Source organism: Manis javanica, chromosome 12, assembly GCF_040802235.1.
Source record: "Manis javanica isolate MJ-LG chromosome 12, MJ_LKY, whole genome shotgun sequence".
In the NCBI taxonomy this organism is placed as follows: domain Eukaryota; kingdom Metazoa; phylum Chordata; class Mammalia; order Pholidota; family Manidae; genus Manis; species Manis javanica.
The window spans coordinates 56,617,912-56,643,072 of NC_133167.1; the positions used below are offsets into that span (position 1 = coordinate 56,617,912).

General features: G+C 32.3%; 1 protein-coding gene across 8 annotated transcripts in view; it reads right to left on the bottom strand.

Annotated features, from left to right (window-relative positions):
• The window catches only part of AGPS (alkylglycerone phosphate synthase), a 170,578-nt gene that overhangs the window by 45,844 nt on the left and 99,573 nt on the right, over nt 1–25,161 (bottom strand). For all 8 annotated transcript variants that reach the window (XM_073218660.1, XM_073218659.1, XM_037000306.2 and 5 more), the window contains 4 exons: nt 19,617–19,744; nt 10,040–10,091; nt 4,583–4,659; nt 2,491–2,603 (listed from right to left, as the gene is read on the bottom strand). In XM_073218660.1, the coding sequence (XP_073074761.1) occupies nt 2,491–2,603; nt 4,583–4,659; nt 10,040–10,091; nt 19,617–19,744 (370 nt within the window). The remainder of the gene's footprint in view (nt 1–2,490; nt 2,604–4,582; nt 4,660–10,039; nt 10,092–19,616; nt 19,745–25,161) is intronic.

Genomic DNA, 25,161 nt, shown 5'->3' on the forward strand with positions numbered 1-25,161 from the left:
CAATGTCCTAATTCAAAATAAAATACATGAGCTAAACTAACCTGTGAAAACTTTAGCATAAGGAAATTTAGAGGTGTCTTCCTCTATCGAATAATGCAGAAGGCGAAATGACTGAGGAGTGAGGGTTGGCAAAGCGTATCTTAAAGAAGAAAAATATCCCTGACTCTTTCAGTGATTAGAACAAAGAGCTAGTGCCTAGAGAGAACTTGGGGGAAAACCAGGACTTCTACTAGAAAATCACACAGATATTTCCAACTATCAACAAAATCTAAATAGCCCTAAATCATCTGCCTAATTACAGCCTGGGTTTCTCAACACAGAAGATTTCTGCATCTAAATGAAGGGAGCCAGGATGAAAGTACATTAAGAAACTAATTATTATATAACCAAGTAGTAGTAAATAATCTAGCAAAAAAAAATGAGACTCCTTATAGAGTCTAAGTTTTTAATGTTTTACCCTTGCTTTAATTAGGTATCTCACTATAACCTATTTTTAGTGGATGAATTTGACACAAATTGTGTTCAGTGTCAACAAATTGCTGGAATTAAATCAACAGCTCTGGAGCCTCAGTATCAGTATCTAAAGAGACCAGGATTCCTTTTATGGAAGATTCATTCTTACTTTTTAATTGTAAATGATTGATATTACATGAGAAAAACAAGACTGGCATTACATGAAGAGTTCATGACAGTTGGTGGCTCAAATTAAACAAACTGACAAAATGGTTCTATTTTAAGACTAAAATACAGTTTTAAGGATAGCATAGTAATTGGGTGTAAATGAAATAGAATAAAATATGTCAGGGAAAAACATTCAGCTTCATTAATTCTTTCAACAAATATTTAATCAAGCATCTAGTATATACCAGGCATCAAAGGTGATACCCAAGCAGAGGCAGGTCACACCCCACAAAAATTGTGGTTAAAGTAGGACAAAAAGACATTTTGTCATCATCAAACCCCATTTGGCACATTACTAACTACTGATGATTTTCCGGCTACTAAGAATTATAATTATAACTAGAGATTCTACAAAGTGGAATTTCTATGTGTACGTGTACATACATATATTCTGAGGTGGGGGCAGGCAGGGGGAGGTTAAACTAAGCAAATTTAACCTTATACACAGCAATTCAAGTATTATAGCATCCACTTCTCCACAAGTACTTCTGGAAAATTCTGAAATCCCAATTAAACATCTAAATACATAAAGAAAAACTTTTAAAGCTTCAGTCCCTAATATTTATGGCTAGCTATGCATAAAAGATTTAATTAATGTATAAAAGATTCAAAGATTTTAATTTAAATCTCTTTGGTTCTAATATGAGTTTTAAGGAAAAACTTATAAATCAAATTGTATATATATTTCACATAACTTAGAAATTAAAAAATAGGAACATGTATATTTTTTAAAAAATTCAGAGATAAACTGAAATCCAAGCCACATACTCATTACAGAAATCCTTATAGCACAATTACTCTTAACTAATTTTAGCAACTCTCCAAAAAGGTACTATGGCAGAGAAAAAGTAAAAGATCAATGAATTTCATCTTTTATAAAAAATATCAAAATTCCATTTGCCAATTTCAGAAAAGGTAAAAATTAAACAGAAGTTAAATTGTAATACTCAAAAGCAGCACAAAAGTAACTAAAGATTAAGCCCAAGTTCAGATCTTTCTAAGCATACTGTACTTTAACACTAAGCTCAGAAAATCGTAAAAATGAAGGGCTGAACATTGTATGTGAGAAAAATACATAAAAGTGGGGCATTCTGAGACACAAGGCTGCAACATATGTTCATTTGCTCTCATAAAAAATAGCTGAAAAGGGAGAAAAAAGGAAATAATTACAAGAAATTCATGTTATTCATAATATATATGATACATTTTAAGCTCTGAAATAAAAAAAGACTAGATCCAGAAAACTGTAGTTTATGTACTTAAAAGGGAAAAGGAAAAGGAAAAAATGTAGTCCTGATAAATGGCATTTTCACTGTAGTTCTCATCAGTCGATCTTACAATCCATCAAGCAGACAGACTGAAACCACCAAATTATTCAGGCGGTTATGGATGTGAAATGTTTTGTTTCCTTATACCAGCACAAAGCAGTAAGTGACGGGGTGCAGTATAAATAATTTATCAATACTTCTCATTCAACACAATTTCCTTTTAAAAGCATACTAATAGCATGTTTTATACATATACTATTACCACTAAATAATATGACTATGAATATTTTAGTGTTTTACTCTAGCACAACAGATAGCAAATATAAAATGAGCATTAATGGAAAAATACAGTAAAATATTTAATATATCATATGTGATTAGACAAGTAAAGGCAACATACTAACATAACTTCCTAAAAATCTTGAAAGTAAACCAACACATTTTAAAATTGACCACAAGCTTAAACTGAAAAGGGTACATTAACAACTACTTAGAGATACCACAACTTTAGCTTAACTTTCTCTTGGCATTACAAACATACCCAAATTTTGCAGCAATGTCATATACTTGTTTTTCATGTTGAAGAACCTTCTCACGGTCCCCCTCAAACAGTAAGGTAGCAACACTTAGCTGATTTGGATCAAATCCTTTGAACTACAAAAAAACACACATTATTATGGATAAGTCTTAGCATACAAAACAGTAAATCAAAATACATTTTGCTCTTTTTTCCTTCTGATCTGGGCTCAAACACATCAATTCTTTATAGATTGTGTTTTGGAACTTTACATGTTAATCAGAAAAAATATAGCTATACTATAAAAAACACTCCATTTCAAACTATGCCACGATGTCAACTGTAATGGCATATTTGGTATGTAAACAGAACAAATAGCTCTTAAGAATTATAACTGTAACAAACAAACAAATGACACTACCAAAATGATGTAATATAACACAGTTGGCAGTATTGGGTGGGCTGGAAGGAGTAAAAACCAACAGTATCCTTACATACCAACAATAACTTGCTATAAATAATATTTTCAAAGGATATCTTACATGTAAAACTAAAATATAAAATATTTAAGAATAATCTTACAGGGAAATATATAACTTCATTAGGAAAATATATAAAATGAGAAACACATGTTCCAGGATGGATAAACTAGGTATTATAAACCTGTTGACTCTTGCACAAATTAATGGATTGGTTTATTCCATTTCTAGTAAAAACTTAGATGGATTTTCTAAAATGGTGAAGAGTTCCTAAAATTTTTCTAGGATAACAAATAGGTAGGTGGATGATGGTTATGATAACAAGAAAAATTCTGAAAAGCAAAAAAGGGAGATCTAGACCTACAACAACTAAATCCATTTAATTTTCAAGAACAAAAGTTTATTTAAAAAATCAACTTATTTAAACTAAAACAAAAAAATTAAGACAATTCACCCATTTCTCACATTCTCCATGCCCCCCATGGCAACCACCAACCAGTTCTCTGTATCTGTGAGCTTTGTTTTTCCCTAGGTTTCACATATGGAACGATTGTATGGTATTCGATACATTAAAATGGAGTCTATTTCTTGGAAAAGTACGTAAGAAGGTGTCCAGGCATGGCAAATCAATGTCAGAAAAGCAGGGATTAGCTAGCGGTGCTGTCACAACAGGTTTAGCAACTGAGAGTGTAGGAGGTGAAGATTAATTTTATTCAGATTTCACATTATAAAACTGAAGTATGTTCAAATAGTAATGAAGATAAACATTTTTAATTCCTACTTAACAAAAATGTGAGTGACAGAAGAGAATGGAACTACCATAGTTCTGGAGAAGGAAGTCTTTTATAAGTTTGGAAGTAATTAAATAATTGCACTTAAAGATAAAAATTTGTAACTTTTGCACCAAAAAGAAAAACTCTTATTAAAAAAGAAGCCACCTAACTGGAAAAATTATTTACAACATTTACAATAAAGGCATCTAACAATTCCATTATTTCAATAGCATACAGCAAAGTACCAAAGAAAAAACAAACAAACAAAAACCCCATGAAGCTGCCAGCCCTGGCAAAATAACTATATTCAGCTAATTCACACAAAATTATACCTAGAAAATACAGAGAAATGGTCATTTTCAGTGGAGTTTCAAGAAACATCAACTCAACTACTATTTCTCCCTGGATTCAGTACATTTAAAACATACCAAAACAAAAATCCCACGTGCAACAACAAAAATATAACAAAAAAATAGCACATGTGTATTGCTAGCAATAGTATAAGGCTGCTATAATCCCTTAGGAAAGGATTTCCGCCAATCAAAAGTAACCACACTCACTTCATCTCTAGATATCTACTACAAAGGAAAAAATTCAAACTATAAAAAATGTTATATGCATGAAACTGTTCAATGCAGGTGCTATTTTAGGAACTTCAAATCTGGAAAATAATTTAAAATTTCTGAAATTAAATGTACAAGTGATTTACCTGATAAAATATTTATTGCAACATGAAAAATAATTATGCAATATACACAGCAACATGGAAAAACACAATTGTAATAGGCATGTTTTGAGGGGGAGAAGGCAAGAAACAAAATACCCTAAGCATTTAAAATTTTAGCATTTTATAAAAATTCTTACCTTTGTAATATAAAACTTTTTTAGTCCATCCAAAAATGATGTAAAAATAGAGGAAACCTGAGGTTTAAGAGCATGACCTGAGAAAAAAAGATCAAGAGGCTACTTTAATTTAGCATCCTAAAAGAAACTGAATGATTCACTGGCCTTAATTTTTTAAACGTATGTTATATACATAACACATACTAAGATCTACATATTTTTATCTTCTTTCAAAAGTCACATACAACTTTTTGTTTACAAAACCCCTTCTTGGTTTTTTTTTTAACTCAAATTACTTTATGTAATTAACACTGCACATAGTTTAGGTTAGTTTAGGTTATCTCTCAATGGTATAGTTTATACATAGTAAAGTTACTTCATTAATTTTTATTTCACTAAAAACACCTAGTGGTGGCTGGTTTCACTTTTTTTTTTAATTATACAGAAACCCTTCAGAGCATATAACCAAATATGGAGTCAATGCCAAGTTTAAGGATGTTTCTTAATTAATTCTTAATTCATCCAGAATTCTTGGCATAAAACTAGTAATTGCTTCCTCGATCACACCCAGAGAGTTACAACTGCCAAAAGAACATAAATGGTATCTCAGAGTCTGTTAAATTAACATCTTTGCCTGCGGATTGAGTTTAATTGAATGAAAGTCTTTTAACTGTTTTCTCACTGTTATCAGAGTAGCAACTTCTTAACTCCCATGACTGTTACACTTAAGTGTCATGCCTTTGACCTTAGCAGTATAAGGCCCAATTCAGAAAAATGTGATATACCACTTACATAGAATTTTTACAAAGAATTTTTTAAAGTCTCTAGTAAATCTAAAATTATTAACAAATAAAAAGTTTATTTAAAAAAACGACTTTAAGATTTGGGGATTTTTATTTGTCTGCAGGTCCCTTAAAATAGGTACAAACAGCACAGTAGTTTTTTGCGGAGAAAAAACTATCACTTGCATCTTTTTTTCCATTTATCTGTTTGGGATTTTTTTAACAAGAGAATCTGAAATTGTAATACTTAATACACTTTTACTGATTATAATAGGATATTGTGCTAAACAAAAGACCAAGTAACATGAAATCTTACCCAGGGGCTAAAAACTAGATATCCATGCTATAATGAAACAAGGCAAAAGACAAAAATGAAGGGCTGATTAGACAGAGATCCACCTAGCAGTCTTTCTAAGTTTCTGGATCACAAATAAGAGGTTTGTTTGGGATTTTATTTTTGATTGTGACCTGCCAGAAAGATGCTTCTCTAGCACGAGTGCTTTAAAAGCTATCATTTCTAGCACGTATAAAGTTGGAAACAACATATCCTCAAAATATTCATTTCCTGTTCCAAATGGAATTTATCCTACTTCACCGACAATTGGAAATAAATATTAAATATAGATGTATGAGTGTAAATGTCGTATTCTTGCAAGACATTTAAATGATCTGTTCCTCAGGTAAGTCTTCTGATCCACGTATCTTCACACAATATAGGAGGCCTCCACAAGTTACTACTCTAGTGTGGAATAATCCTTAAGGGCATGTGTTCATCTTAACACAGTGAAATGTATATGCACAATTTCTACTAACAGCAGTGGGAGTTAGTCACACATATCCCAAATACTAGTTAATATGATAGCTTTGAAGCATAATTATTGTGAAAGTGTTACTACCTTTTAAGTGGATCAAGCATTAGTATCAATTAAGAGATTATTACCTTTCAATTATTCTTAATGTTACTTATCAAATTAATTATATTCTAAATGTATTCTGGCTACTGTGTATTATTTTTTATAGTAAATGAAGGAACGTTTCCAAATGTACTAACTGAACAGTTTAATTAGTGAATTTTGTTCTGCTATGATGTTTATTAAATAATTTCAAAGGATTTAATAAATATATTATGTTGCAGTGAAGTGACCTGAAATAGTGGAAAAAGTCTGGGCTTTGGAGTCAGACAGATTTGGGCTCAACCCCAGCTCCACCACATAATGACTTGGGGACTTTATCTGAAATGTTTAGCTTCTGAGTTGTTTGTAACTGAGAGTATCACCTTGAGGAGCAGCTGTGAAGAGATATTTGACAAACTATGCTTTTAATAATGAGCTTACTACTATGCTATGTGCTACCCAAGATTTGTTCACCCTCTTTTGTTAATTTGATGTTTAAGTCAATCAATGTGTAAGTGCCTATTAATGTGATAGGTGCAGGAGATACAAAAATGAGTAACAGTCATCCCCTAAGTTTGACAAATTTATAGAGGAAATCTGTAGATCATTTCAATACAGTCAATGATATTTATCATTTAAATATAATGTATTAAGGATTTGTCAGAGTTAGGGGTGATATTAAAAATAGTAAAACTAATAATAAGTCTTAAGCTTTTTTAACAACCAATATGGTACCAACACTGACCAATAAGCCATATGGTTGACTGGTGCCAGGTCCTGGACACCCCTTGCTGTGCAAAGTGACTGTTCAGTCATTTGATCATAGAGCCAATGGCAGCATATATAGATGGAAAGGCTTCAGTGGGTAGGGAGAAATCAAAAAGGTTATAGACAATCAAAAGAAGCATGATCAGATCTGTATTTCTAAATGATCACTTTGACTGCCAAGTAAAGGAAAAGGGAGAGGAGAGACAATCAAGACTAGAGAAGCTAGGACCTACCTTAGAGCATGTTCCTAGATACAGTAACGAGAATATGGAACAGGGATGACTAATGGCCAGAAGGAACTTTGCTTTCAGCCTTCATTTTAGATTGTTATAGAACCAAATTATAAATGAACTCTGACCTTGGACAGCATGTGCATGAGAATAAAACTGGATTACTATATAACACCATATACAAAAGTAAACTAGAAATAGATAAAAGACCTAAATGTTAAGACATGAAACCACAGAACTGTTAGAAGAAAATACAGGCAAAAATCTCTTGAACATAAGCATGAGTTCTTTTTTTCTGCATACATCTCCCCAGACAAGGGAAACAAAAGCAAAAATAAACAAGTGGGACTACATCCAACTAAAAATCTTCTATACAGCAAAGGAAACTATCAACAAAACAAAAAAGCAACCTACAGTATGGGAAAATGCATTTGCAAATGATTTGATGAGGGATCAGTACCAAAAATATATAAAGAACTCCTATGACTCAACATCAAAAAAACAAATAACCCAATTAAAAAATAGGCAGAGGACCTGAATATGCATCTTTTTCCTCAAGAGGACACAAAGATGACCAACAGGCACATGAGAAGATGTGCCACAAGGAAATGCAAATCAAAACCACAAAGAGATATCACTTCATACCAGCCAGAACACCCACTATGCAAAAGACAAGAAATACCAAGTGTTGGCAAGGATGTGAAAAAAAGGGAACCCTCCTACACTGTTGGTGGAAATATAAATTGGTACAGCCACTGAGGAAAGCAGTATGGAAGTTCCTTAAAAAACTAAGAAGAGTAATACTATATGACCAAGTAATTCCGCTTCTAGGAATTTTACCCAAAGAAAACAAAACCCCCGATTTGAAAAGATGTGTGCACCCCTATGCTACATTATTTACAATACCCAAGATATGGAAGCAACCCAAGTGTCATCAACAGATGAATGGATAAAGAAGATGTGATACATATACACAATGGAATATGTATTCAGCCATAAAAAAGAAAGAAAACTTGCCATTTGTGACAACATGGATGGACCTAGAGAGGATTATGTCAACTGAAATAAGCCAGGCAGAGAAAAAGAAATACCGTATGATTTCACTTGTAAGTGGAATCTAAAACAAAACAAAACAAACAGAACAGCAATAGATTCACAGACACTAAGAAGTGACTGGTGGTTACCATGGGGGAGTGGTTAGGATGAGTGGGTGTAGTAAGTGAGGGGGATAAAGAGAAACAAAATCTCTATCATAATATAAATCAGTCATGGGGATGAAAGTACAACATAGAGAACATAGTCAATAATTTTGTAATGTCTTTCTATGTTGACAGATAGTAACTACACTAGTTGCGATGAGCATCTAATAATGTAGGTAACCTAAGAAAAGTAAAAGATAAATAAGTAAATAAAAATAAAAAATGAAATCTGGCCAAATCATAGTTTGTTTTACAAAGGCATCTATGTCTAATATAATTTACTATAATAACAGCATATAAATGGATAACAGTCTTCTTATTAATCAGATGCATGGCTCTCTTACATAGGCCAAAACACACCAGAAGTTTGACTTTTATTTGATTTTTTTATTTCATTATTTATATGACACATTTATCTTAAACTTGTCAGTAATATAGTATCTTAAAAGTAATTCATTAAGAAATAAAAGCTGTGACTTAGAAGAACCTAATTTTAAAACTAACTCTTCATATGTTATGAATTTGACTTCCTAAGTTTATAGGTAAGTATAATAATCATTCTTCCCCAAGTTAAAATCTAAGCTAGTCTTAGAACAAACAAAAGCCCACCTATCTTAGCCTTTAATATTACTGAACAATTATTCCCTAATTTCAAGGACTGTTTTTAAGGTACTTAAATTGTATAAACTTAAGTTTCAAACTAAATTTCAGGATATGGAAAAAATATAGAAGCATAAAACTAGAACTGAGAAGATGATCAACTGTGTCACAAAGTTTAATACTTAAAGCAAAATAGGGAAAAAAAAGAAACATGGTTAACTGTTACTGAATTCTCCACCAAAATTCCAAGGGCATCTTAATACAACCATTGTAAGGTCTTTTCCCAAAAAACATTATCACTTCTTCTACACTGTTATTCAATGCACCCAGCCAATTAAATCAGAAATCCAGCAGTTGCCCTCAACTCTTCCCTTTATTTAACCTTCCACATCCAATTGGCAAACTGATCTTTGGAAAACCTCTCCCTTATTCTCTATCTCCACTGCTGCTGCCTTGGTCAAGGTCCCTAAAATTTTGCCTCTTGAACCATTTCAGCTCCAGCGTGCTTGCACCATTCTAAGCTTTCTAAAATGCAAAGCTCATTTATTTTATTCTTTTTACAAAGAATATCTGTTGAAAGATAAAATCCAAATCTATCCTGACAATCCACCCATCCAGATTTATCTAACAACTCTTTCTCTACCTGCTATTGAAGGCACACAGAATTTTTTGAAGTACAAACATGACATTGAGATTTTACAATTTCATATTTTTGCTGATAAGTGAACAAATCTGGCAGGAGAGAAGAGACCATCTCAAGTTAACTTCTCTACACCATTTAAAATTTAGCTTAAGCATCACTCCCCTTGAAGAAGCCTCCCAGAGTTGCCACTTCAACTTCCACTCCTGCTCGCCTTCAGTCACATAATTGTCTGTCTTCATTAAACTGAGAACTTCCCAAAGGGCAGGAACTACATTCTTCTCCTGAGCTCTGCATCCAATACTCTTCCTGGCACATAAACATCTTGTAGCTTTATGAGAAGATTTTTAAAATACCACTCCTTACCAAAATGAAACTGCTGGTTGTCCATGAGGCGAATAGATGCAGGAGCACATCTCTGTTTTAAAAAGGAGAAAAAAAGTGACACACATTTGATATGATAAAGAAGTTAGATAGGTAGGAGGATATAAATGTCATCTTTCCCTGTTTGACATTAAGAGCATAATTCCTAAGGTTAAATACAGGGGGAAAAAATCTAAACTTCTATATAATTTTATGATGACAAATAAAACAACAGTGGCCTCTAAAATATTGGAGGGGAGAGATCTCCGCATATAATACGTACATGTGTTGCCAGATCTTTAACTTATCTGTAACCAAATCTGCTTAATGCTTAGTAAAGACTTATGAAAATACCTAAAAGAAGTATTAGGCCCCAAAGTGGATATTTTTTGGGACAAAGCAAAAATTTTCAAGACTAAAAACAATGCCGAGAGCATTATGCCATTTATGAACTACAATACATCGCTAGGTTCTTAACACACTTTTAAAATAAGGAAAAGGATAATGGAATTTTTGTGAGCCAGAGCCCTTTAAAAATTAATCTGCAATACCTTCATAGACAACTCTGGGAATTGTTCTTTCTATCCCTTCTCATAATCCATTTTAAATAGAAAAACTCAGTGTCCAGAATTCTAAGACCTTCAAGGTTAACTGTATGAAAATAGCAACAAAACTTCTGAAGCCTAACATTATATATCTAAAACACCTAACTTCATCAGTGCTGCATTTATCTAGGCACACACTAAAGGCTGCAAGGAAAGCAGATACTCCCATTACCTTTGTGCTGCTAAAACACAATATAAACACTAGCAATGGTTAAGTTAACCACAATTTTTCCACAGAATTAAAGTGAAGATGCACCCTAAATGGAATTTTTATCTTCTATGCATATTTCTAACATGGTTTAATGTCTACCAAGAGATTTTTAGACCACAAAATTTTGACTGTCACAAACTTTTTAAACATTTATCCTGAGTAATAACATTTATCAATAACATTTGCATCCACATAATGTTGAGATTTATGAGATCATGCAAAAGAACAATATATATCTTAAATCTTAACTGTGTTATATAACATTTTTGCTATTATTTGCTTTTAATTGAACAAATAGTTAATTTTATAAAACCACTCTCACATTTCATTTCATTCAACAAAATGATTAGATTTATATTTGGAACACTATACAATGTATTTGGCTCACCTTTGATACAAAAGGTGAGATAACTCAGTCTATATTTTTAGAAAAGTCACTGCCAAATCTACAGAAACAGTTTTAGGTAATTTCATATACAAAGCATACAATAACCTACTGCCTTACATTTTATATAATCTTATGGTGTCCAAGCTATTTTCATTATATCTTTATTTAATATAAGAAATAACACTATCAGGGTAGCATAACTGGTATTATCCCCATTTTACAAATGAGGACAAAAGAACCAGAGAGGCTAAAAGATAAAAACTTGCTTGAGATCAGATGACTGTTAAATAGTAAAGAGAGAACTGGAACCAAGATATCCTGATTGCTAAATGATCAATATTTCAAATATATCACACAGTCTCTAAAAAAAAAAAAAAAAAATCACATATACACAGCTTTAAAGTCATATCTGAAACAAAATCACGTGAAAACTACTGTACTTGCTAATTTGTGGTTTTACTAAAAGTAAAATAGTTATAAAATAAAAAAAATCTACAACCTGAGTAATTTCAAATCTTGGTCTGGAGGTATCTTTGTAGTTGGCTTAATGCTTTGAAAAATGTTACCAGCTTCCAAAATACTAAAGGAAAATCAGTTTCCCTGAAATATTTTTTTAAAACAGACATAACAACTTCTAATAAAACATATGAAGCCTGATTAGACCAAGTTTCTTTTCTTCAAAAAATAAATAGGATATAACATATATATTTATGTTTTGGCCTAAGCACACCAGTAAAATATGAGAGAGAATTCAGAGACATTCTGTCATTTTAAGGGAAAAAAACATTAAAAACATTTAAATTCCTACTAACAACTTGTAAACTTGATCTCCCACTACCACACAACGGTAGTTCACTTGTACCTACAGCAGGGGCTATAAATGAAAACAAGCAACATAGACACACATGTAACAGAAAATTGGAGAAGAGAATATTATATTTAGCATAGTAAATTTCTAGAATTCAATCTCTGAAGCAACTAAAATATAATATGCAGGCCGTGACAAAATCTTGGTTTGAAAAGACTATCACAAAATACATCCTGGGGACAACTAATATAGTCTGATGATAGGATGAATACTAGATGGCATTAAGAAATTACTGCTGATTTTCAGACAGGACTATAGATTGTGGTCATAAAGAAAAACATCTTATTTTTAGGATTATTTTTATCTTATTTTTAGGCTTAAGTATTTATAGGTCAAGTGTCATGATGTCTGCAACTTAATTTCAAATGGTACAGAAAATATATACACAAACATATAAAACAAACAGCAAAAAGTCAACAATTATTGAATATACAAGTGATCACTGTACTATTCTTTCAAAGTTTCTGTATGTTTAAACTTTTAAGTTAAAAAGTAGAAAAATAATTTTAAAAGTTTTGAGCATTTCCTACATAAAGTAACTGATATTCAATTATACTGAATGTGATTTTAATTCAACATAAGTCACATAAACCAGTCAGTCATACACTGTCCCTATTTATGCAAAGTAGATGGTTACAAACTAATACTGTCAAATAAATAATTAAAAAGCTAAAAAAAGTTTTTCATATCTAGATAATAAATATTAGACAAGTTTTCAATACTAACTTTTTAAACATCAAAATCAAACCAACGACTTTATTAAATCTCGTGTTTTAAAAGTACATTTTTTAAAAAGTCAGTAAATGGAATCTTGGTTATTGTCACAAGCAAATTCTCATGAAGTATCTCAAATTAAAACATCTCAGTCAAAAACAGCATCTAAACTGCTTTATGATCCTCAGGCAACTGATAAATTTGTGAATCACTGTGTATCATTCTAAAAATACAAAGAGAAGTTTCTTGAAATTTTTGTTAAAAGACGACCCTATAATAAAAAAAATAATAATGTTACTATATTTAAAAAACAACATTCAATCTGAGTTACTTTACCTATTGCTAAGATATGTTTCAATTGATATAAAACTAATTTGGTAGGTTTAAAAAAATAAAAATATTCCCTTTAAAAGTTAGAGACATCACAAATTCTGAGAATTTGAGCTCTAAATTCACTCCCATGTTATTCATTATGCAAAGGTAGGAGTGGTTCATAAATGAGGAAAGGGGGAAAAGGGTCCTTAAGTTAAAGTGACCCCTGGTGGTAAGTGTTCAGAATTAACCCGAGAGGGAATATTTTTACCAAGTAATTTTAATGGTAGGTTAATCATACACATTCAGGGAATTTAAGGAACACTCAAACAGAAATTGCTTATTTGAACTGGAGTTAATGAAATAATTTCTTTCTTTCTTATGATAAATGCACCTTTAGCAGAATCTCTCATGTCATATGACTTGTACCTAAGTATACTTTATACATCAAAAATAGTCTGAAAAAATAAGCTCATTACAGAATAATAAAGAAATATCAATTATCTTTGTTTTATCAGAGCAAAGAAGAAATAACCATATTGACCTCAAAGCACAGGTATAAAACAGACTGAGGCAAACTGCTGGCAATTTCTTCCCTTTAAACGATGTTTTTACAACCAGGAATTTAATATAGAACCTGAAAGATGAACAACTACTCTGATTAGTCTTATTTACTTAAAAGAATTCTCTGCACTAACTTAAAAAGCAAAATATTTCTCAATCCAAGCATTTTCTCCAAAAATTGTCCCTATAAGAAACAAACCAAAAAATGTCAGCAAAATTTGTTTTTATGGAGCTAAGTCCATATCTCTTGTCACGGAGAAAAACCAGAATTTGCACTTCAGATGAGACACATTCAAGAAGGTGTCTCTTAATTTACTAGTTACTAGCAAAATAAATTCAATATTAGCATTTTAAATATCTATAGGATTTCTATTATTCTAATTTCATAAGGACAAACTATAAAATATAAGCACTGTATGGTAGTCCTGCAGCTTCGGTATCTTGGTTGAGAAAATAATTGTCTCTGAATTGAAAAGATGTGTTTCTTCAAGGAGTAAATCAAACTTCCTGTGTAGGCTCTAGAACAGCCCAAGTTCCTGAGCACTGAGATAGTTTACTCATCTCACACTACATCAGAAGTCAATGCTTCAATGCTAAACCCCTTGTACCTAGTTATATAAAAATTTAAAAACATATGACAATATCCTTAGTGGTTACTAGAAGACAGGAACGATGTCTATCTATTCAGCTCATAGAATATCCACTGCATTACATTGGATATAAAGTTAAAAGCATACAATCTCACATAAAAGACACACAATAAAATAAATTTTAAAAAGTTCAAAATTGAATATGTGAAAGAAGAGAATTCTGTTAAATGCAAATTTCTAGATATAAAAATTTTAAATATAGACAGATGAGTTCTTCACTTAACTAATAAATCAGAGTTGATATGACAGATGAACTCTTATAATATTTAAGGCTATTAGTATAACTGCTTAGTCTTATTGGAAATGACATACTGGCTTAGAGCTAGGAGTGTACACTGTAAACAACTGTTTTAAAAAGAGAATTAACTCTTAGTTTCAAAAAATGAAATAATATATACTATAGAGTAAATACTCTGTTCCATGCATGTGTAAAGGAAAGTGCCAAAAGTTAATGCCAAACAGTCTGTAGACCATAATTTTACATTTTTCAATTTAGTAAAGGTGTAAAGACTTGTTCTGAGTAGCTCCTAGTCAAGAGTTTATCTTGCAACTGTCCTCAAGTTTAATACATTTTGCTGGACCACATGGTAAAGAATCCAATTAACCAAATATGTGGCTAAGTTATTCTCTCTGCTCAGAGGGAAACACACACACACACACACACAAAATGATTGTGAGAACGTGAGGATGGGTGAAAAAGGTAAAGGGGGAAAAATTAGTGAGAATGTTTGATATCTTGATCTGGGGAATGGTTACATACAAGTGTACACACATGTCAAAATTCATTGAGCTGTATGCTAAGATTAGTGCATTTTACTATATGTACTTCAACTTCAAAAATGATTTTTAAAAAGCTTTCAAGACAAAAAAAGGTTTAAAATAACAATAACATTTTCTATATGTGATGAATTATTTCCAAGAATTACTGCTGAATAGAAAGAAGTTTTAAATGTTTTACAATGTGCTAAACCTGACTCCAGTTAATTTGAACTCCTCCAGGAAAAAATCAAGTTTAAAACAGAACAAATCAGAATTAAGATATAACATTCTGAGATGTCAAATATGAACTATGTATTTCTTCCCAAATTATGGTCTAAACTCACTGGAAAAATAACACCCTATCAGTTTAACACTATTTAAAATAAAAGTGATGAGAGAGAGAAAGGGCTATCCCTCGGCAAAGGTAGTGAGGAAAAAGGCTGCTTTTTTTAATCTGTAATTCTAAAAACCTACTTTTGATACTGAAAAAGTTTTTCAGAGAAATGCATACTAATCTGTGTCACACATACAGTCAGTGTTTCCTCTTAACAGAAATAAATGGTCCTTTCCCAATACCGTCTGGCATAACTCCTAAGTTTGTATTGGGGAGAAAAAAAAACCAAACTTCAAAAGTTGCTTCTGAGCCTGTTTCAGTACTGTTGTCCCTTTAAACCTTTAAAGACATCACTGTCATTTTTAAACAAACACACAGTAAAATATTTTATCAGATACCAATACTCTGATTAAAAAACACTATTTTTCTCCTTCTTGAGAGAAAATGGTGAAAAGTCTACATTCTGAGGAAGTCTTAAAAGTCATTTACCCATCTACCGAGTTGGATATTATACTGGACTGCCACTTATAGGACAGAGTCACATTAATCTTCCACTAAATCTTCCTTTCTAATTCTTCACGAGGCAGAGAAGTATTGAAAAAGGACAATTCCTCAATGGACAAAGATCAGATAAGAAACCTTAGAATCCCTCTGCTGCCAGTTTAAGGTTGCTTAATTTATCTCCTTCAGTAAGACTTAGTGATGAAAATATACACAGCCCATTTGACTATTTGGGAATAATCAGTATACTCCTTTCCAAAAGGTATACATTTTCCCATTTCAAATGCAACTTGACTCTGAAAACATTGCAAAAATGGAAGTTCCATGAAATGACAATGAGGTATTCTGAGCAGCCAGCTCATTATTCAATCAAGAATTCTGCATGATCATAAAGCACGCACCATCTGTTTCAATGGATCTTAATTATGTTATCAGCTGAAATTCCAAATTGTAAATTGAACAATGACTAGTGCAAAAACCTGATAATTTTCTCAATTTTTTTTCTGCCTGCAAATACTGTTTATAAAGCAGGAGAGCACAAATAATACCATTCCTGATGTATGAGCTAAATCTGTAAACTAATATATAAATGTACTACACTATAATACTAGCATTTACCATTTCCAGGAAAGGTAAACATTAATGCCTCTCTGCATGTGCATTATAAAAGGAGTAAAATAAGTAGGTTCCCCAAAGCAGACTATCTTCAAATTCCAGTAGTTGTTGTTGGCAATAGTTTCATTCATAAGAGCAATATTTGAGAATAAAATAGTATCTATCCAGGCTTTTTAATGAGTTTCAGGTAAGGCAAGCTTTCTAGTTATATGGTATTTATGTCAATTACTAAGTATACAGAACTAAACTATTAAAACCATAGATTAGAAAGGAGCTTTCTTTTTGATCTTCTTTTTAAACATAGAAGGACACTTTTTATCAATCATCACCTTTATTTATTCCCAGATATATATCCAATATAATTTTGTGTGGCATATTTACATTATGGTCATCAGGTGAATATCCAAAGAATTTTTTTAAACAAAGAAAAGGTCAATTTTTACTGACATCCAAGGATAAGGAAAATTTCACCCCCTGCATTTCATCAGCATTTAACTCTTCTCTGTTAGTTTCAATCAGGAGCATTTTAAATTACAACAAAAACTGAATCAGGTTGTAGCAACTGTGTTTAAAGTCAACATATTTCCACTTAAATGAAATTATGAATTTAGGGTTTTGATTCATTTTTATGTAATACATGAAACCTAAGATATATTTACATGTGAGTATTTGCAATGTAGAAAAAGCAGATGGAGCAGTCAGGAAGGCATAAAATGTCTACCTCTAGTCCAAAGATCATGTAACACTTTTTAAATAGGTCTGCTAAATCTGTGTTCTGCAGTGGAGGGACAAAGTTGGCCAACACTGACAGATCATGGCCTTCTAAAGATCTTCTGGTGAAAATACATACAAATCAGGCTAGTTTTATAGTCTGTAGTATTTTTAAATATCTAATTTGGCATTCACGTTTATTTTGCCATTAAAAATGCAGGCAATAATGGCCAATTAAAAAGATGTCATTCAAAATGAACAAGAGAAATAACATGAACTATATTTTTAATAATAAAGCTTTTTTATTGGGGGGTAGTCAAGCTTGACAAAGATGGAAAGTAAATAAAAATAAAAATATTTAACACAAAGAATGAATTACAATACAAATTGAAAACACTTAAATTTTTAAAAAACCACTCATTAAGGAAGATCTGAAATTAACAAAGAAATATAAGCTATCTAAGGAAAATGGTTTTGTTTTGATTTTTAATTGGTGAACTTATTATTTTCTATACAAACAAAAACCCCAGGCAAAACCATAGGCTCTTTAAGTACTTATTTTATTCTTAATAACCTGTAGCACCTTAAATTTAAATTACTTTCCTTTGCTTTTAAGTCATGGAAGGTTTTAGCAACAACTTGGATTGTACTGCTCAGTGCTCAGATGTTATTTTAGAATAACAAATACTATTTATTCCTAAAACTTAACTCCACTCTTCCTTTATTCAATAATCCTGCCTTCACATACCATTGCCAACTCATTATTTTAGCAAACACAGCATAATACTTACTATATATTCTAGCTCTCTAACCATAACATAATGTCCCCAAAGTTGTAGTGAATTAGGAGCTCCTACGTAAGGACTTCAACTATTAACACTTCCTTCTGCATTAATACAACTAAAGTAACCTGCGACAAGTTCAATAATATTCATTCCAGGACTATACTTCTTTTAAAAGAACTCTCCCCCAACCCTGGAGTAAGACAATCAAGATTAAGGAGCTGATGGCTAAGTCTTGACAGAGGAAGCAATCGAATTGATAAATAATTGAAGTTACTTGGAAATTATAAAAACTATCTTCAAAAAAAACACTATCTTCATCACTTCATCACTTGTTAGATTAATTGGGTGACTTTATAGGAGGACTTACTGAAAGTGGGAAAACTTGTCAGAAAGAATGAGTGTTTCAGAAAGCAAAACTGTGTATGAGATAAAGAACACTGGAAATGGTAAATACAAAAATCTTTTTGCTCATTTTGGATTTCTTTAAAACAATAGTGGTTGTCTTGGGCTGGCAGGAAGATAAGCCTCTTCACTACTTTCCATTTCAGGACCTTAAAAGCCCACAGTGAATAGGGAGTACTTACTAGATGCCCTTCTTTTGCTGCGTCAGATCTGCCCTCCAATCTGCTCTGTGTATCTGACAGCTGACCTGTATGGTCACATCAGAAAGCTCCCTTGCCCTCGATATTCTAGCTAATATTGCTGATCGGAAGTACTACAGAGTTCTAGGAATTTGGAAAAAAACATGAGGAAAGAGGTTGGAGTATTTCTTTTCACATCCTCCCTGCAGGGAAATAATGAAGTAGCAATTTCTCATAAACCATTATAATTGAAATAATGAACCAAATGCCTAAAGAAATAGAAAAAATTTTCCAGTGATACACAGAACTAAACCAGAAATAAAATTCTTGTCATTATCTAGTCTTTTAAAAACCCTCAATAATACACTCTTTATCTTTTTTTTTGAAGGGGGGAGAAAATGGGAATTCTTTTTAGCTTATAGCTAAATATTTTATGGTATATTAGGCTATACTATATTTATTACTTAATGTAAGCTATGGCTTAGATAGTATTATAAAACAAATTAGGACTTAGTAGCAGCACATTCTAAATACTGATAAAGGTTAATTACCTATTATTTAGTATCTAAATTTGGGGTGATTTATAGCCAGTCATTTACTTTAATTTCAATAAATGTCTTAAGAAAACTTAAATATTACTTCAATTAATCACAAATACCTTAACAAAAATACCTTAAGAAAACATAACATTCAGTAAAAGGCATAATCATTCAAAGCCACCAAAGCAAGTACATATCTTACCTTAGCTTAAAATCATACAGCACTCTTTAAACCAAGAAATAGCTCTATGTAATTACTGAAAGAAACAGCAACTACACTTACAGGGATGATTTTACATTACCTTTTCATAATAGAACTGGGTAAAACCCACAAATATTAACACAACTAAATATGAAGATTATATGTGACATACCAAAATCAATAATGCAGTAGAATTTTAAAAATATAAATATAGATGGGTGGGTCTTTTTTTTTTTTTTACCTGTTTTGCAATTTCTCTTAAACAGGCTACTCCTTGTTCAAAATTAGGGAAAGCTACTGAGCCATACTTTTGGTATTCAGGGACTGGTCTGATTTTTATTGTAGCTTCTGTTATCACACCAAGAGTTCCTGAAAAAGAAGGGGGAATAATCCAATATATCACATGCCAATAATCTAAGTCATATTTATATCTATTTTATCTATTTATTCTATCCAATTTGTATTTAATCTATCCTCTGAGGGGAATAATTACTACTCAAGTCATTTTAGAAAAACAACTAAGCAAATTTTATAATTTATTTAAAAAAAACAAAAGTTTTTAGAATACATTTTTCTAGTTATATAGAAATTATTTTAAAACATTTTTAAGGTAAGCTTTCTCCAAGGTTAGTTTTAAATAGTTTTTAAAGCATTACAACTTACTAAAAGAAAAAAATTTGAAAAGCAGCAAGTTTTTATATCTCACATGCATTCTGACAAAAGTATATTTTGATATTTGTGTCTATTTTTACTGTGAGAACAATATATTGGGGCAAAAGGAACCTAACCTTTCAAGAGAACTGAAGATGACAGAAGAAATTACAGGGACTATTTCTTGCCTTTTTTTCCTAAGAAGACATACAAAGGAAAGACAAAGGCAATACTGAGATGAGATGCCTTGTAAGACACAGAAAAAGATATTTCAGAGACAAAGTGGTTATCCTAAATATCTAGCAATAGGACCACCAATGAAACAAATGTTCTTTTATTTTTCACATGGAAGAGAAGGGAACAAATCAGAGGAAAAAAAACAAGATAAATATAACTACATGATCTAAACAGTCATGTTAAAATATTTTAAAGGATATGGTTAAAAACAATTGTATTCACAAAGCCAAGCTTTTCAAATCAGTGGTTTCTGATAAGTATATGTCACTATTAATACTATAAAATTTTCTTAATCATGAAGGAAAGAGCAAAGAAAAAGGGAAATCTTTGAAATTATAGAAGTTAACTACAACACTAGAAACGAACTAAAACTATCACAGAAATCAAAGCTTCTAATAAGTGTATAATATACCTAAAATGTCAATATATAATACAAGATGAAACACTACTGTGAGTCCATAAAAAGAAAATTAAATTAGATTAAAATATGTTCATAGCATATTCTGGACACTGCATATAAACGGAATCTTACAATACATGGCCTTTTGTAAGTGACTTTTCATTTCAATGATGCATGCTTTCAAGGTTCATCCCTGCTGTAGCAGCCATTAGGAATTCATTCCTTTTTAACTGCCCAATATTATACACCACTGTACGGTATAACTCATTTTGTTTATATGTTCATCAGTTGACGGACATTTGGTTTTGTGCTTAATTTTTTTATACTAAATCACCTGTTTATTATGAAAGGATACAACTCAGGAATAGGCAGATGGAAGTGAGGCATAGCACAAAGTATGGAGGAAGGGGTGCAGAGTTTCCATGCCCCCTCCAGACGCACTACCCTACCAGGACGACTTCCATGTATTCGCCAAACCAGAAGCTCTCTGAAAGCCATATTTTAGAGATTTTTATGGAGGCTTTGTCACATAGGTATGATCAATTAAATCACTGGCCATTGGTGATTAATTCAAAGTCTAGCTCCTCTCCCCTCCCCAGAGGTCAGGAGATGGGGGATAAAAGTTCCACTATAAATACACATGCACAGATTTTTGTGTGGACATATGTTTTCCTTTCTCTTTGACACAAACATAAAGACTTTCTTAATTTTGGAAAAACCTTTGATCTTATTCCATATAATAGTTCTCAACTACCGACCTTTTCCTGAGGCTATGTTCCAGGCAAGCATGGGGGCAGGGGAGGAGTGCTTCACTTGTTGCATGTGGCCTTAACTGGTGGGGCAGAGGCTCTATGAGTGGTGCACTGATAGTGAGGTCCCAATCACCCTTGCCATGGCTTGTAAAGGGCTAGTATCCCACTGGAAGAAACAGACCAAGAAGACCTACTTCCCTTCCCCTCAGTACTCAGCTACTAAGGCAGGGATGTCCTCAGAGAAGAGCATGCAAATTGTTTCCTGTACCCAAGTCCAACCTCCACAGCCATAAAACACTTGCTAGTTTCTTTCCAAAGAAAATTATCTGCAACAGCGTATGGAGAAGTTCAAGCTAAGAACCATTCTTGAAAACAGAGGAAGATGTGCTTTAAAAAAAAAGGCAATTAGGAGGACACAGGTACATTTATTGGAGATACAGGCAACACTGTAGGCCAACAAGGTTTGCCTGGTCTACACAGTAAACCTACTGGAGACACAGGCAGTACAGAGAACCCTAACCAGGCTCAGAAACAATCTCAAACACTAACCTAAAGAACTATGGTTTCTGAGGATTTTTTTTTATGGTATATGGTATATGAATTATATCTCAATAAAGCTGTTTTAAAAAAAGGAATGACCAATATAAGTTATTTAATTCTCAAAACGAACTCCAAATGAAATTTCAGAGTCACCAGCTACACATTTACAAATAGGGATATTTTTAGACATAGATAGAGTCTAAAAGAACTTCAAAACCTTTGCCAGAGAAGAGGCAAAAGGCTGACAGGTAAACTATTAGTACTATGCTGTCTCCTCATGCACCAGCAAAGAATTAGCTATCACACCTATTCTTTCTTACCAAGATTTAAAAGTTGTTAATTTTCCTACCACTCTATTACCATCCCTAAACTTATTTGTAATTCTTTCTATTCTTTTCAACATTTTTACAAGTATGTGGTAATCATGGAATTAACATTTCATGTTGAAAGTTGTTTCTACAAATAAATTCTAGTCTGTCAGCCATATACTCCTAAAGACATGAATAATCTTATCTGTTTATTCTAACCTAATCACAAACTACAGAAAACTTTAATGAATACTTGCTGAAAATCAAAAGTCACCAGATTGAAATTCATAAAGGAAAACAAGGAAGGTATAAGCCTTTCTTTTAGACAGGAAAATATTCTTTTTAAAACTAAACTCCAATTTCCCAGGTTTTTGTGAAATATTTCCTTACATCTAAGAAATGAAGCCATTTGAAAATAGTTCTTTGAAATACATCATATAATATACTCTAAACATAATCAAATCTAAATACAACCTAAATATAATCCAAAGAAAAAACCTGGGAACAATTTAAATGTCAGTCTATGATGGTCTGTTTAAATACAGCAAAGTATGTTCAAGGAATGGAATATCAGGCAGTTGTCAAAAAGAATGAAGTGGCTCTAAAAGTGATGATATGGAATAAGGTTTATAAAACTAAATATAAAGCAAAGGGCAGTAAACTCTGATTTGAGTTTTTAAAATATTTGCATATATGCTTAAATACACCAATACTGTTTACTCTGAGAAAAGTAGATGCCCGGAACACAGGAACAGGACAGGAGGCAGATTTTTTTCATCCTTCAGTTGTCTTTGATTTTTAATACATGTTTATACATATATTAATTTTGTACATGTGTTTATTTAAAATTTTTATTTTAAAAAATATATATATTAAAAAGACTCCGAATAGTCAAAGAAATCAGAAGGAAGAATAAAGCAGGTGGGATCTCGCTTCCCAACTTCAAGCCCAACTACAAAGCCACAGTAATCAAGACAATTTGGTACTGGCACAAGAACAGACCCACAGACCAGTGGAACAGAAAAGACGGTCCAGACATAAACCCAAGCATATATGGTCAATTAATATACGATGAATGAGCCATGGATATACAATGGGGAAAATGACAGCCTCTTCAACAGCTGGAGTGGTCAAAACTGGAGAGCTACATGTAAGACAATGAAACTGGATTACTGTCTAACTCCATAACAAAAGTAAACTCAAATGGATCAAAGACCTGAATGTAAGTCATGAAACCATAAAACTCTTAGAAGAAAACACAGGCAAAACTCTCTTGAATATAAACATAAAAACTTCTTCATGAACATATCTCCACTGGCAAGGGAAACAAAAGCAAAAATTAACAAGTGGGACTATATCAAACTAAAAAGCTTCTGTACACCAAAGGACACCATCAGCAGAACAAAAAGGCATCCTACCATATGGAAGAATATATTCATAAATGACATAGCCGATAAGGGGTTTACATCCAAAATAAAGAGCTCACACACCTCAACAAACAAAAAGCAAATAATCCAATTAAAAAATGGGCAGAGTATCTAAACAGACAATTCTCCAAAGAAGAAATTCAGATGGCCAACAGGCACATAAAAAGATGCTCCATATCGCTAGTCATCAAACAAATGCAAATTAAAACAACAATGAGATATAACCTCATACAAGTTAGGATAACCAACATAGAAAAGAATAGGAACAACAAATGCTGCTGAAGATGTGGAGAAAGGGGAACCCTGCTCCACACTGCTGGTGGGAATGTACACTAGCTCAACCATTGTGGAAAGCAGTATGGAGGTTCCTCAAAAAACTAAAAATAGAAATACCATTTGGGTATTTCCAGGAAATCCACTTCTAGGAATTTACCCTAAGAATGCAGGGTCCCAGATTGAAAAAGACATATGCACCCCTATGTTTATTGCAGCACTATTTACAATAGCCAAGAAATGGAAGCAACGTAAGCGTCCATCAGTAGATGAATGGATAAAGAAGATGTGGTACATATACGCAATGGAATATTATTCAGCAATAAGAAGAAAACAAATCCTACCATTTGCAACTACAGGGATGGAGCTAGAGGGTATTATGCTCAGTGAAATAAGTCAGGTGGAGAAAGACAAGTATCAAATGATTTCACTCATCTGTGGAGTATAAGAACAAAGCAAAAACTGAATGAACAAAACATCAGCAGACTCACAGAACCCAAGAACAGGCTAAAAGTTACCAAAGGGAAAGGGACTGGGGAGGATGGGTGGGAAGGGAGGGATAAAGGGAACAAGAGGCATTACGATTAGCATACGTAATATAGTGTGGGGGCACGGAGAAGGCTGTATAGCACAGAGAAGACAAGTAGTGATTCTATAGTGCCTTACTATGCTGATGGACAGTGACTGCAGTGGGGTATTAGTGTGGACTTGATAATGGGGGGAATCTAGTAACCACAATGTTGCTCATGTAATTGAATGTTAATGAGAACAAAATAAATAAATAAATAAATAAATAAATAAATAAATAAATAAATAAATAAATAAATAAATAAAGAGAGAGAGACAATATTCCCTCTTAGGTTGGGTACAAAATTTGTCTCTCTATTATATATCTTATTAATTATGTAATTTAAGCACTCTCTATACTTCCCCCTTTTTTTCCCCATGTATTTACTTATTAAAGAGGATATATTAAAACTAAAAAAAAAAAAGAGAACCACATAGTTCAAACCCATGTTGTCCAAATGTCACCAGTACTTCTTTATTATTTATCTTTCTATGTGTGAATATTTGAATATTACCTCCTCTCCTTGATTACAAATTTCTTGAGCTTTAAATCCCAACCAAGTACCAAACATACTACTCTGCATAGGGTAAATACTCAATAAATACTGAAAAAATATATATATATATAAAA